The 15,103-nt window shown below is 45.0% G+C and overlaps 1 protein-coding gene across 1 annotated transcript; it reads right to left on the reverse strand.

Moving 5' to 3' along the window:
- Positions 1-2,331: 2,331 nt before the first annotated feature.
- On the reverse strand, positions 2,332-3,264 carry LOC134410155 (olfactory receptor 2K2-like). The gene has a single exon (XM_063143283.1). The coding sequence runs from the start codon at positions 3,262-3,264 to the stop codon at positions 2,332-2,334; it is 933 nt and encodes a 310-aa protein (XP_062999353.1).
- Between the last annotated feature and the right edge of the window lie 11,839 nt (positions 3,265-15,103).

Genomic DNA, 15,103 nt, shown 5'->3' on the forward strand with positions numbered 1-15,103 from the left:
GATGGAATACCATCGGGAGGACCGGGGGAGAAGAGAGGGCAAAAGGAGAGTCTATCAAATATTGCAATAGATTTTACTCAACTCCACGGGAGCCCACAGTCACACAACAGTGGAGGGAGCACCCCCTAGGAACTCAACCGTTGACGAGTTTTCACACTGCGTTTAACGCGTTGTCTGAGCTGAGCCATACTCATTCATGCTGTTGAAAAAGTACATTTATTACAGTTTTATCCAACCCCCTTCCCTGCCAAGCAGGGTGTCCCCCACCCCCATCCCTTTCTTCCTCACCACAACGCTGTAAGGTAAGGGAGCCTGAGAGTAAGTAGCTTGCCCCACTCACATATCCAAGTAGGGCTGAAAAGAATCCTACGTGGAGAGCCGTTACTGCCAGTCAGCCTCAACAGTACTGAGCCAGACAGACCAAGGGCCTGACTCTGTATTTTATTTTATTTATTTATTTATGGATTTTTATGCCACCATTCAGCCAAAAATGGCTCTCACGGCGGCTTACAAAAGTATTTCTTGACAGTCCCTGCCCACAGGCTTACAATCTAAAAGACATGACACAAAAGGAAAGGGGATTGGGAGGGAGGAGGAGGAGGAGGGGGGAAAGGAAAGCAAATTCAGGCACTACAATCTTAGTTGGAAAGTTCAGCAGTTACAGGTGACAGCAGGAGGGAGGGGGCTCTCAGCTGGAGCTGGACCCAGGCACGGTGGAGAGGTGCCTGGCTGCTGCTTCCTCCCTCACTGGTGGCCTCTCCAGAGACAGTAGGTAGCAGGAGGGAGGGGGCTCTCAGCTGGAGCTGGACCCAGGCACGGTGGAGAGTTGCCTGGCTCCTGCTTCCTCCCTCACTGGTGGCCTCTGCAGTTACAAAATATATGTTCTATGGGGAGGGATGTGGTGCAGTGGTAGAGGCCCTGGTTGGAATGCAGAAGATCCCACGTTCGATCCTCATTGTTTCAAGGTAAGGATGGAAAATGGCTATCAATGGCTACTAGTCCTCATGACTATGTGCTACCTCCAGTATCAGAGGCAGTAAGCCTATATGCACTAGTTGCTGGGGAACATGGGTGGGAGGGTGCTGTTGCACCGTGTCCTGCTTTGTGGGTCCCTGGTCGACAGCTGGTTGGCCACTGTGTGAACAGTGCTGGACGAGATGGACCTTTGATCTGATCCAGAAGGGCTGTTCTGATGTTCTCTTCCAATGTATCCTCAGCATTATTTAATTTATATGTTGGTTTTCCACAAAAGTGCCCGGAGCGGCTAACAAAACCGCAATAGGGGTGGGCAAAAGCATACCAGTGCGTCCTTGCAAACATAAGCAACTCATTTCACTAACACTTAACATTGTAACGTTTCAAATTAATTGCAAAAATAGGCAAATGCAGCCTGCTATCCGTTAGTATTTGTCAGTAATGTGCAAACCCGAACCGAATAAGCTAAACCTTTCCTGTGCATTGAGGCTTTAATAAACACTACAAACTGCACACATCTACCCCAGGAATACAAGGTTTAGAAAATAGCAACCAGATGTCTTATAGCCTGCTGATCTCCTGCGCTCCACCCCCTCATTCTGTCGCGGTTCTCAAGGCTACAACAGAGACAAGTTGGGTCTTATTTCGTCTCTCCCCCTGTGCTCTGGAAGTTTCTGCAGTTTCTGGAAAGCCGGTGGCTGATCTATACCCAGCCACTCTGAAAACCAGAACTTTTCAACTGCATTAATAGAAGTAAAGCTTCCAAATCACGCAAAATACTGGTTCCTCTCTATTCGGCGCTGGTTAGGCCTAATCTTGAGTATTGCGTCCAGTTCTGGGCTCCACAATTCAAGAAGGACGCAGATAAGCTGGAGCGTGTTCAGAGGAGGGCAACCAGGATGATCAGGGGTCTGGAAACAAAGCCCTATGAAGAGAGACTGAAAGAATTGGGCATGTTTAGCCTGGAGAAGAGAAGATTGAGGGGAGACATGATGGCACTCTTCAAGGACTTGAAAGGTGGTCCCACAGAGGAGGGCCAGAATCTCTTCTCGATCCTCCCAGAGTGCAGGACACGGAATAATGGGCTCAAGTGACAGGAAGCCAGATTCCGGCTGGACATCAGGAAAAACTTCCTGACGGTTAGAGCAGTATGACAACGGAACCAATGGCTTAGGGAGGTGGTGGGCTCTCCCACACTAGAGGCCTTCAAAAGGCAGCTGAACAGCCATCTGTCAGGGATGCTTTAAGGTGGATCCCTGCATTGAGCAGGGGGTTGGACTCGATGGCCTTATAGGCCCCTTCCAACTCCACTATTCTATGATTCTATGAACTTCTTGATCAGAGGGTCTATTCTTGCTAAGCTGCTTTGGTTCTCCCCAGCACTTTCCTGAGGGCCTCGTTCACATCGTTGTTCCGCAGGCTGTATATGATGGGGTTCAGCATAGGGTTGATCACTGAGTAGAAGAGAGAGATCAGCTTATCCTTCTCAGCCGAGTAGCTGGCCTTGGGCCGCATGTACATGAACATCCCACTCCCGTAGTAGATAGTTACAACGGTGATGTGGGCCGAGCAAGTGGAGAATGCTTTCCGCTTCCCATCGGCGGAAGAGATCCTCAATACGGCCACGATGATGTGGACGTAGGACAGCAAGATCAAGACAAACGGCACAAGCAGGGTGAACGTGCCCCCGGCCACCATCATGGTCTTGTTGACGGACGTGTCGTCGCCGGGACACGCCAACTGGAGCAGGACGGGAGCTTCGCAGAAGAGGTGGTCAATGGTGGAACCACACAAGGATTGGTTCATTGTCAAAGACGGGACCACCGCCATGAGGAAGCTGCCAACCCATGCTCCGAGAGCGAGGGAAAGGCAGGTGGACTTGTTCATGGTGGTCACGTAATGCAGCGGGTTGCAGATGGCAACGTACCGGTCGAACGCCATCACCAGGAGCAGGAGGCACTCGGCCGCCCCCAAGAAAAGTGTGATGTAGACCTGCGCGGCGCACAGGTGATACGAGATGGTCTTCCTCGCAGCCAGGAAGTTGATGAGCATCTTGGGGACCACAGCAGACGTGTAGCAGACGTTCAGGAAGGCCAGGTTGCCGAGGAAAAAGTACATCGGGGTGTGGAGGCGAGAGTCTAAACAGGTCAACAGCAGTAGCGAGACGTTGCCCAGGAGGGTCACTCCGTAGACCACCGACACCACGGCAAAGAGGACGATCTCCAGTTGGGGATGGGCCGAGAATCCAAGGAGGATGAAGGTGAAAAAAGTGATGTTTCTACTATCCATACTGCTCATGAGCACGTGGTTTGGAAAGCAAGAAGAGAGGGATGGATCATATGCCTAATAGGACTTCTGCAGAGGAAGGAAACATTAAAAAAAACCCAACTTTTGAAAAAGTTAAAAGCAGCACTTGAGAAATGGAAGAGTGGTAGAGCGCACACTTTGCCTGCAGGAAGTCCCCGTTCTAACCCCTGGCATCTCCAGGGAGGGCTTGAGAAACTTCTGTCTGAATCCCTGGAGAGCTGCTGCCTGTCAGTGTCGACAGTACTGGACTAGGTGGGTCCATGGTTCGACTCAGAGCTTCTCTAAACGAGTGACTTATTGCACGCTCGTGATTGGACAGTCACAGAACTTTGCGGGCTCATTACATGACGCCAACATTTCCTGAAAACGCAGATAATCAGCTTTTTTAAAAAAGAAATAGCTGCAAAATCGGCCTCATGTAAAGTTGGCATTGTGCTATACTTCTGCCACTAGACGGTGCTGTTTAATGAAGTTGAATGGACTAGGCAGAGATGGGAAATGTTCAATTCAAAACATGTGGCCACACGTGTAATTGAGCCGATTGCAATCCTGGAATGAAAACAGAAGCAGAAAGCCCAGCTAAAGCAGTGGGTTGTTTTTTAACACAATGTGGAGAAGCGCTCAGTATAAGGCAGCTTCCTAGGTTTCCCTTGCTAAATAGCTCTAAGAAGTTTGATTTATCTAGTTATGTTTGTTTTATTTCCATTCCACCCAAGGAAAAATGGAAGTGGCTAAGAATAAAGTCCAGAGTAATAAAATCTTAATTGAAAACACCATAAAAACAAAGGCATTAAAAACACAATTAAAAATACAACAATAGAAGAAATAAGCGGCACCGACCAATTAGAAAAAAATATTTTTCAGCAACAGACCAGTTTACATGCCATAAAACACAGAGATAAAAGTGGAGTGATGTCAGGGAGACCCTCACATCGCATTGTGTTTTTTTACCTTCATGTCTGGTCTCAGTTGGACAGGGCGGCCTCGGAGACACAAGATCTTTGCCACTGGAAATGGGGAAGATGGCATCAGAAGGACCCACAGAGCTCAGGGGCTGCTTCTTCGGAGACAGGAGATAACTGCCATAAATTAAGCGATGGCAGGAAGTTTCGCCAAGCCATGGTGTTACGTTCCCCTTCCAGAAGCAGCCAAATTTGAATGATTTGCAGCCTCTTGTCACTGTACATAAGAACATAAGAAGAGTCCTGATGCTGGATCAGACCGAGGGTCCATCTAGTCCAGCACTCTGTTCACACAGTGGCCAACCAGCCATCGGCCAGGGATGAACAAGCAGGACATGGTGCAACAGCACCCTCCCGCCCATGTTCCCCAGCAACTGGTGCACACAGGCTTAGTGCCTCGAATACTCGAGGTAGCTCACAACCATCAGGGCTAGTAGCCATGGATAGCCTTTGCCTCCAGGAATTTATCCAACCCCCTTTTAAAGCCATCCAAATTGGTGGCCATCGCTACATCTTTTGGTAGTGAGTTCCATAATTTAACTGTAGGGAACAATGAGGGAGGGAATGGGAGGGATGGACACTGATAGCAAAAAAAAAAAGCTGATTTATGGCACAACCCGGCGCATGTTTAGATCTGAAAATATCCTACAGTTTAATAAATGGGACGTAGTTGGTCATGCCTAATTTACATCCCATTGATTTCATTGGGTCTCTTACACAGAGAGTTGCAGTTTGGAATATAGATGAAAATTCCTTCGAAGAAGAAGAAATGAGTGGTAGAATGCTTACAAATTATCCTCCAGATTGAGGCTGTTTATTGTAAGCCTATGCGGCAGGGTCTTGCGACTTACTGTTTTACTCTGTACAGCACCATGTACATTGATGGTGCTATATAAATAAATAAATAAATAAATAAATAATAATAATAATAATAATAATAATAATAATAATAATACTGTAGGTCCAGACGTTTCCCCGTTCATCAAGCAAGTCAGTGTCTTTTGTTTGTTCTATTAGGAGCAACTCTAGATCAGAGAGACTCAAACACAGGAGAGTTGTATTCTCTTGCAACAGGCTGCTCCAGGTTTTTTTTGGTACAAATCACAGATTTGTGGTTCTGGAATCTTGTTCTTCGTTCCATTGTGGTTTTCCCTGCATGATGCATACACCATACCTTTTTTTTTTTTTTTCTTTTTACGTTCAGCTTAATCAATTACATTAGTAGAAGTGCATGTTACTGATAGTCCAATGCAATAGGTTTTGTTAGTAACCGCGCTCTCGTAAAAGTGTGGGGTTTTTTGGAGGTAACTGCAAGGATCACGCTGGTGTAATCCTGGGTTGCAAAGACTTTGTTGATGTCCAGCTTTAACGAACAAGTTACGCAAATTGGGTGGTTTTCTGAATGCATTGCATGGTGGAGAATTAATGGATTCAATTAGACGAGCACAATAGGATATAAAAGGTTTACGGTCTTTCCTTATCTTGTGGTAATTAGGGGCAGCAGATGGAACGGATGTAGACCAGAAATAGACGCAGTGTTCAACTCCTAGTAGTGCCTAGTGGAGGCAGGCCAGAGACTCAAGCGAAGTTCTTTCCCCATCTTTCTACCTGAGATATTGGAGACTGAGGGGCTGTTTTGACGTCGTCTTTGCCCCAGAGTGGCTCTGAATCCTTGCTGCATTGATTCTATGACGCAGACGCAGATTTGAAGCCACCCTGAGGCAAAGAGGTGAAGGTGCATGTCTGAAAAGTCGTGGACTTACCCCGAGTTTTCCAGCCAGATCAAGGTCAGATTGGCTCTTCCGCCGGTCTGTCCTCGCTCACAGCCACTCCAAGGTTGTTACTGGGTGGAAGACGACCTCCTATTGGTCGCCAGAAGCCGTGGGAAAGGGAGGGGGTGGGCCCAGTAAACCTAACGGCCACCAGAAAGCCCGCACTGCCTCCTCTCGTAAGGTTGTCACACAGAGGAGGGCCAGGATCTCTCCTCGATCCTGCCAGAGTGCAGGACATGGAATAACGGGTTCAAGTTACAGGAAGCCAGATTCCAGCTGGACATCAGGAAAAACTTCCTGACTGTTAGAGCAGTACGACAATGGAACCAGTTACCTAGGGAGGTTGTGGGCTCTCCCACACTAGAGGCCTTCAAGAGACAGCTGGACAACCATCTGTCAGGGATGCTTTAAGGTGGATTTCTGCATTGAGCAGGGGGTTGGACTTGATGGCCTTGTAGGTCCCTTCCAACTCTGCTATTCTATGATTCTATGACAACATGCCACCACTGCACACCAGTGACAGCATGGGCTTTGGAAGCAGAGCAGCACCAACCCAGCACCATGAAGACACCCGCTGATTCTAAGATTTTCTACTTGCCCATACTTTAGATATTTATTCCTGTTTTTCAAAACAAAAACAAAATAAGTGCTCTACCACTCAGCTTTGTAGCCTCTTCTTCCTTCCCCTAACTTACTGCAACAAGTTCCCTGATCGATTTTGGTTTTAGGATGCTGTTGCCATGAAGTCGATGGTGAGCGTCTTTGGTCAGGTCATGCCATTCGATCTTGTAACTGAGGGATGCCCTCTGACAGCAAGACGTCTCCCTAAAAGAGCGTCAGTTTCGAAACCCTTCGCTCCAAGGTAAATGCAAACAAACCATCACGACTCAAGCAACAAAACTGGGCACATGTCCCAAACAACCGGCAGCTATAAAGCAAAACTTTGCTAGAAGAAAAATCCCTTCCCTTCATCCCTTTCTGTGTGATCTCTTGACAGCAGAACCTGGTGATGGGACCCGATATCAATCTGTCAATTCCACTTCGTATCAACAAGTTTATTCCAAATCATTTCCAAGCTGTCTTGCTCCGAGACAGAATGCTTGCCTCATTGCAACCTGCGGGGACTATTTGATTGTGTGTGAGTGTATATTTTTTTAAGGTTCAAGGAAACAAATTGTAACCCTCTAAAAACCTGCCTCTGTTGCGTGACTCACCTTTGTCTCCGTCGGAGCCCAGACAAGCGAGGGAGGCTGAGGTTTCAAACCTCTGTCTAAAAAAGGGTTTTAAGATGCTAAGAACAGTGTTTATGATTTTATTGTTCCAAATCGTTGCTCACTGCCTTGATGGCTTTTAGCAAATAAGGCAGTATATACATGTTAATAATAAATAATAGGAAGAGAAGGGTTAGCATAACTGCCGGCAAAGATTCCTCTTTCTAGAAACCTGGTGTTTCTGCCCATGTAGGAAGAGTGCCTTTCATTTCCCACAAATTGCTTCTCATGTCATAAAAGGCACGGCTTTTTGCTACTTACCCCAAGGGGCGAGGCTGTGATGAAGAGAACGGAGCCAGCACAGTCTTTCAGGAAAGTTTTGTGTGTTTTACCCCTGGAGTATTTGAGCTCAAATTGCTTTGGAGACCAAGTCCCAACTAGACCAGATGACATCATACTCTGGCTAAGGTGACCCTATGAAAAGGAGGACAGGGCTCCTGTATCTTTAAGAGTTGCATAGAAAAGGGAATTTCACCAGGTGTCATTTGTATATATGGAAAACCTGGTGAAATTCCCTCTTCATCACAACAGTTAAAGCTGCAGGAGCTACACTAGAGTGACCAGATTTAAAAGAGGGCAGGGCACCAGCAGCTTTAACTGTTGTGATGAAGAGGGAATTTCACCAGGTTCTCCATATATACAAATGACACTTGATGAAATTTCCTTTTCAATACAACTCTTAAAGATACAGGAGCCCTGTCCTCCTTTTCATTTGGTCACCCTATCCCTGGCACCCGGAGTCACTGTTCATGGGCCAACAACAGTGAGAACCAGCATGGTGTAGTGGTTAGAATGTTGGACTGGGAGTTGGGAGATCCGAGTTCTAGTCCCCACTCGGCCATGAAGCTCACCAAGGGGGTATCTACACAACTGCTTTTAAAGCGCTTTAAAGCACTTTGAAAATGTTTTAAAAACTGTATATGCAGTGTGTCCTGGGCCCCAACAGTTGTCAAAACTGTTATAAAGCGCTTTAAAGCAGTAGTGTAGATTCCACCAGGTGAAATTTGGCCAGTCACTGACTCTCAGCCTAACTTACTTCGTAGAATCAAAGAATAGTAGAGTTGGAAGAACCCTATAAGTCCAACCCCCAGCTCACAGGGTGGTTGTTGTGAGGATAAAATGGAGAAGAAGAGATTTGTGTCAGCCGCTTTGGGTTCCTTCCGGGGGAAACAGTGGGATGTAAATGTAATAATAAATAAATAAAATAAACAACATGCCAGCATATGAGTCTGTCTTGTGCTGGGAAAGCCCCCCGGTCCATCTCTAGCACAATTTAGCATGACTGATTTGTAATCTTTACCATATCTGTTTGGGGGCAGGTCAGGAAATGAGGCTAGGCAGGTTTAGGGGACATTGCTTAATCCTTCCTCTGAAGAGTCATCTCAGCCTATTTCAGATAGGAATTATTTGGTTATCATGCTTCCTGTTAGAAAGGCAATTTAGCAGAGAGAGAGGAAACGAACAAAAAAGTATAACAGAATGAGCGCTTACCAGTCTCACATGCACACAAGGCTGATAAAAGGGAAACCACACCCTTTTTTAGTGAAGAAAAGGTAACATGGTTTACTCACAATATTCCTGCATAAAAATGCAGGTATGGCGTAGAGTTTCAAACAAAGTTTGTTCAATCTATTCCTTTGTGTTCTACAACACGGGCAGAAGAGAAAGGAGGGAGGGAGGGAGAGAGCGAGAACACAACTGCTCCCATCAATGGAGGGATTCAGAGAGAGAGAGAAGGGGAAAGGAAGGAGAGGAGCAGGAAACCACATTGCAGGCTACAGAGACACTAAGGCTAGCTTTACCTCCAAATTCCCATTCATTAACCAGCTAACTGCAACACTGTCCCCTTCCTGTATCTTGCAGACAAAGTTGCGATATTCTCAGCAATTTCAGGATCAGGCATGGCACAGGGGTGCAGGAGCCTAAAAAGACAAATAAACTCTTACAATCTGGGCTGGACTACTTAATCCATTCCCAAGAATGTGCCCACAACTCTTAAGAAATGCAACGTATAATACCCCTGCCCCATAAAATCAGCATCTGTAAGACCCTACACTGCCAAGTCACAGCTGAGGTTTTGTAGTAGCTTCTGGAGATTTAGCATAGTTCCTCCTTCTCAGATTTCGGGCAAAGACTACAGTAAGGGCCCATTTCCCCATGGGGATGCTTGTGGAAGGGTGAGTCAGTGGGCGGAGTCAATGCTGTTTACCCATAAGCCCTCATTCATTTGAAAAATCTGGCTCCTGTTCAATGTCCTCTGTTGCCAACTAGAGGAACCAGCTGGTTCCCTGCGAACACAGTTGGCAGAAAAAAATAAAATCTAATGAAAGGTTTAACTTCACTGATGGTGTACAGAGGCTTTAAATTGTTTTGTTGTTAAATTTCACAGCAAGAGATTCCTTACTGAACAATAACTAAACTTTGATTGGGTTACTTTTAGCTGTAGCTATCTCTTAATCCATTCATGATTTGTTTACAGGCTATACTTTGATCTAAACCTACATTTATAAAGGTGTACAGAGACCTTTTTGTGGTCATTGCTCCAACTTGCAATTAATTATGCTTGTTTAATTAAACTTGACAATTTTTGATATTAAAAAATAGAACATTATAGTACTTTTATAAAAGGTGGCCTAATTCTTTTTTTTAAAAATGTTTATGGACAATAATACACTCCCGACTTTGAATACAGTGAAAACCATTGTCATTCCTGGAATCTGTGCATCAAGAGCTTTTCAATGAAGTGTGTTTCATGAGAATTGGTCAATGGAAAGTCAAAAAAAGATGGCCAACTAACTCCTGACTTTGAATTATATATGATATGCTAGGGATGGGCAAACTCCCCCGAGTCCTGTTCGAGCTGTGATCACTGGACTCCTGCCAGTTGCCCAACCCTTGCAGGTATTCCAGATGGTCTGGGGGGGGTATGTCTTTTATTCTCTCCATGAGCCATGATCTGCCCCAATTCATGACTGAGAATATTTATGGAAATCAGGATTTGTGCAAATTCACAGCCATTAATACTGCCCTTTGCGTCAAATTGCCAGCATAAAGGAGCATTTATGCTTGGAATTTCACCCAAATTGTGCTATTTGCAGCCACAAATTGGTGCAAATCCCGACTTCCCTAACTATTCCCAGCCGCAAATTTGTGTAAATCCCGATTTGCGCAATTTTTTTTATTTTATTTTAAGCAGGAAACCATGTGTGCCAAGTTGAGCCAGCTCAGGGGTCCGTGAGCTGGCATCCAAGGGGCCGAACTGGCAAACCCCCACGAAGCTCCACCCCCAAACCAGATTCCTCCAACATCCCTAGATAAGATGAAGCCTTCTGCAACCTGATGTTCTCCAGCTGTGATGGCCAGGTTGTATTTTAGAACACCAGTTACTGTGACTAAGCAACAGACCACTGCCTTTATACCCTACTTTTTTTCTGAGATCTCATGAGAGGCATATGGCCGGCCATTATGAAAAACTTAGCTAGACTAGATGGATCTTGACATGTTCCAGTAAAGCTTTTGTTATGGCCATTCTTCCCCACCTGCCAGTGTAAATACGCGCACCTGTGTTGTGCTTGCGCAATAGCTGGAACCATCTGAGAACTTTTTATTGCCAAATAAAACTTGTTACCAAATCTTCATAAAGAAAACAATGCAACTCTTTTTTTTTCTTGCAGCGCCTGGAGTAATGGATGCTAAGGAGACCAATCAGCCTTATGAGGTGACACATTATCCACAAGGGGAGATTTTGATCTCCGGAGAAATGGTGGAAAACTTTGTTTATGGAACTTCTCCCAATTTGGCTTCCAAACCCAAATTCCACGAGGCCCCGGGGAAGCCGCGAAATTCATTACAATTTCTATAACGCCCAAGAGCCAAAGCTCTCTGGGAGATTGACAATAATTAAAACCGTAAGATGCAAGATAATAAAATACAATGTAAAAGTTTAAAACAAAAGAAAAAGAAAAATGACCAACAGAAACTAGCCGAAGTGCAATATTTAAAATACAATACCAGAAATAGAGGAGTGGTCTCCGTAAAATTGGACACACCTAGTGTGGCCGGGTGTTCTCTTTCATGGGGGATGGTCCTCCATTTGGAGGCTGCCAGGGGGCTGTCCTTCTTCTTATTATTATTATTATTATTATTATTATTATTATTATTTATTTATTTATTTATTTATTTATATAGCACCATCAATGTACATGGTGCTATACAGAGTAAAACAGTAAATGTTTTACAGTAACTCCGAACATGCCAGAATCTGGAAGTCAACTTCAAACTATGGCTTCAGATTCTTGCTTGTAGGGCAAGCCAAAAATAGTAGTCTGTAATGCTAAACAAACCATTGCTGGAGGTTTCCTGGTTTGTTAGCCACTCACACTGACAAGAGGAGCCAAGCAGGAGCAATTAGGTAGCATTCACAAGCATATTGCTTATGAAGTTTAAGCAAGGATTCTCTGAAAACCTGGCTTAGTTTTATGTACAAACCAAGGCCCTTTCTACACCTAAGTGATGTAAAACCTACAATGTCCATTTATTATTATTATTTATTTATTTATTTATATAGCACCATCAATGTACATGGTGCTGTACAGAGTAAAACAGTAAATAGCAAGACTCTGCCGCATAGGCTTACATTCTAATAAAATCATAGTAAAGCAATAAGGAGGGGAAGAGAAAGCAAACAGGCACTGGGTAGGGTAAACAGGCACAGGGTAGGGTAAAACTAACAGTATAGAGTCCAAACAACATCAGGTTTTAAAAGCTTTAGGAAAAAGAAAAGTTTTTAGCTGAGCTTTAAAAGCTGCGATTGAACTTGTAGTTCTCAAATGTTCTGGAGGAGCGTTCCAGGCGTAAGGGGCAGCAGAAGAAAATGGACGAAGCCGAGCAAGGGAAGTAGAGGCCCTTGGGCAGGCGAGAAACATGGCATCAGAGGAGCGAAGAGCACGAGCGGGGCAATAGTGTGAGATGAGAGAGGAGAGATAGGAAGGAGCTAGACCGTGAAAAGCTTTGAAGGTTAACAGGAGTTTATATTGGATTCTGAAGTGAATTGGAAGCCAATGAAGAGATTTCAGAAGCGGAGTAACATGGTCAGAGCGGCGAGCCAAGAAGATGATCTTTGCGGCAGAGTGGTGAACAGAAACCAACGGAGTGATGTGAGAAGAAGGAAGGCCAGAGAGAAGAAGGTTGCAGTAGTCCAACCGTGAAATAACCGTGAAATAACTCTATTTTGAAGGTCTCCCCTATTTAAAAGGTTGTCCAGCACAAGTCCAGTTTATTTATTGTTTATCTCCACATGTAGACAGATATAAAATGGACACAAGATAAAAAGAATGAAAACTAATATTACAATTATTCTTTAAAAACAGTGCCAGTAAAACCAAGGGTGGTTAACCAAAAGAATGGTTTTCAGGAGGTGCTGAAAGCAACACGGTGTTGTCATCTGCCTGATCTCCAGAAGCAAGGAGTTACATCGAAAGGGTGCCACCACACTGAAGGCTCTTCTCTGAGTGGACTCTACCTGGGCCACAAGCCCCCTGTAGAACTACCAGGCACCACCAAGTCCAGTTTAAAGATCAAGAACCCTTAGTACTGGGCCTTGAACCTGCTGGTCAACAGTCAGCACCTGGACAGCAGACTAAGCAGGTGAGCACTCATGGCCACCTAAGCAGCTGTGACTCATGGTCACAGTTTTCCACATGACGTCAAGATGTACTGTTTCGATTTTAATTATAGTAATTTCTAATTAAGCACCATTATCATACGCAAATATTATGCAAATCAGCATCTTTCTTTGTCCTCTTTTTTGGTGATCCATTTCTTATTTTGGTGATTTCTAAGTGGCCACCCTAGGCGAGGGAAACTGCCAGAACACTTGTAGTGGACGGTGGGATTTGGGGAGCCTGAATACTTAGTTAACGGGGTACAGATCCGTTCACATCTTGGTCAGTGATGATGACTTTATCTGAACCCCTGTATTGACTAAAGACATGGAAAATAAAGAAGGCTGGCCATTACTTATTTCAAATATTCTCTTACCAGGGAGCTTCGGCTGTTGGGCGGTACAAAAATGCAATAAATAATAATAATAATAACACCACCTTGTGGGGTCAGGAGGCAGAACTTAGGATAGGTCAGAGGCTAAAGCCATACAGGAAAGGACGTGCGATACCCAGACCTTTGGCTGCCGCAGCCACATTTTTCTGCCACCACCACCTCTAGGGATGTGCAAATCAGCAAAACTCAAACTAGCCAAAATTCTTTGAATTCCATCTCAAAGCTTGTTCCAACATGAGTCCATATCAGACTATGAGTTATGGTTTTGGAGTTGTTTTCCCCACTGCCAGTAACGACAACTTAGGAGAAGCGTGTCAACCTGTTAGAATGAGGGACAAAAACTGTGCAAAAGCTGGAAAACCAATGAATGATTGACAGTCCGTGGGGAGAGGGGAAGTTGGATTGGGACGGATTAGGACCCCGGGCGGGCTGAATTTGGCCCACAGGCCTAAGGTTCTGTACTCCTGGTCTACAGAGAGTGTCAGCAGCTCTCTGGGGTTTCGGACCTACTGCTGGGGATTGAACGTGGAATGTTCAGCATACTGCTCTTCCCCTAGTGAACTCCGTCTCACACGTAGGGTTGTCAGAGAAATCCACAATGGACTGTAATTGATTAAATTTCCATGAGCCCAACCTGTGGATTCCACAGCACACTGGCTTTTTTCTGAGCCGCGTGGACTTGCCGACCGATTTTGTTTCACTTCGGGGGAGAAGATTATTTATTTATTTATTTATTTAGAATATTTATATACTGCTCCCCATTGAAAAATTTCAGAGCGGTGTACAAGATAAAATGAAAATAAAAACAGAATAAAACAATTAAAACAAAATTTAAAAGAAGCAAAAACAGAAATCCAAGACTGCATATTAAGGAAAGGCTTCCTGGAATAAAGATGTTTTCAGGAGGCGCCGAAAGGAGTACAAGGTTGGCGCCTGCCTGTCCTCCAGAGGCAGGGAATTCCACAGGAGGGGGGCCACCACGCTGAAGGCTCTTCCCCTGGTGGATTCCAATCGGAGGATGGATCTATGTGGGACCACCAGGAGCAGGCCTTCAGATGACCTCAGTGACCGGGCAGGTTGGTAAGGAAGAAGGCGCTCTCTCAGGTATCCTGGTCCCAAGTTGTTTAGGGCTTTGTACACAAGTACAAGAACCTTAAACCTGGCCTGGTAGTGAATAGGAAAACCTATTCACTTTATTTAGTGAATAAGTTCATGCAACCCCCCCCCCCACACACACACACACATTTCTGCTAATGTGCACTACAGGAATGCCTTTGCAAATGAACCAAATCCTCCCCCAAACATCTGATTCAGTCAACCAAGAGGCAACGCAACGAAAGGTGTCTGACAATCCGCAGAACAAAAAATGGATTTAATGAAATCCGTATATCCCTACTCATGCTAAACCCTGGCGATCAACACCGTTGAAGGCCACAATGAAAACAACTCTGCACCAGAAGTGTTAAAACTTAGTTTAAAGTGGAGAGAGCCAATGAGGCTTTCACAGGAATTGAGGGACAGAGATAGATGCACCTAGAGGAGCACGCAAAGGTCTATGTGCCACTCCAAAATAACTGCATAGATGAGTTACGATCCCCAAATCCCATAACAGTTAACATATTTCAGAGATCTTTTAGAAAATGTAAGAACATCTCCCCAGAGTCTCTTCCTCTCTTCCTACCCCACCCATGGGGAGTGCAAATAAACACACCCTAGATTTTATTATGTTTTGAAACTGTTTGAATCCACTGTCACTTCT

The sequence above is a fragment of the Elgaria multicarinata genome, chromosome 17 (assembly GCF_023053635.1).
Source record: "Elgaria multicarinata webbii isolate HBS135686 ecotype San Diego chromosome 17, rElgMul1.1.pri, whole genome shotgun sequence".
NCBI classification, from domain to species: domain Eukaryota; kingdom Metazoa; phylum Chordata; class Lepidosauria; order Squamata; family Anguidae; genus Elgaria; species Elgaria multicarinata.

Coding starts and splice junctions, on each gene's coding strand:
- LOC134410155 (XM_063143283.1), bottom strand. CDS start 3,264: ATGGATAGTAGAAACATCACTTTTTTCACCTTCATCCTCCTTGGATTC.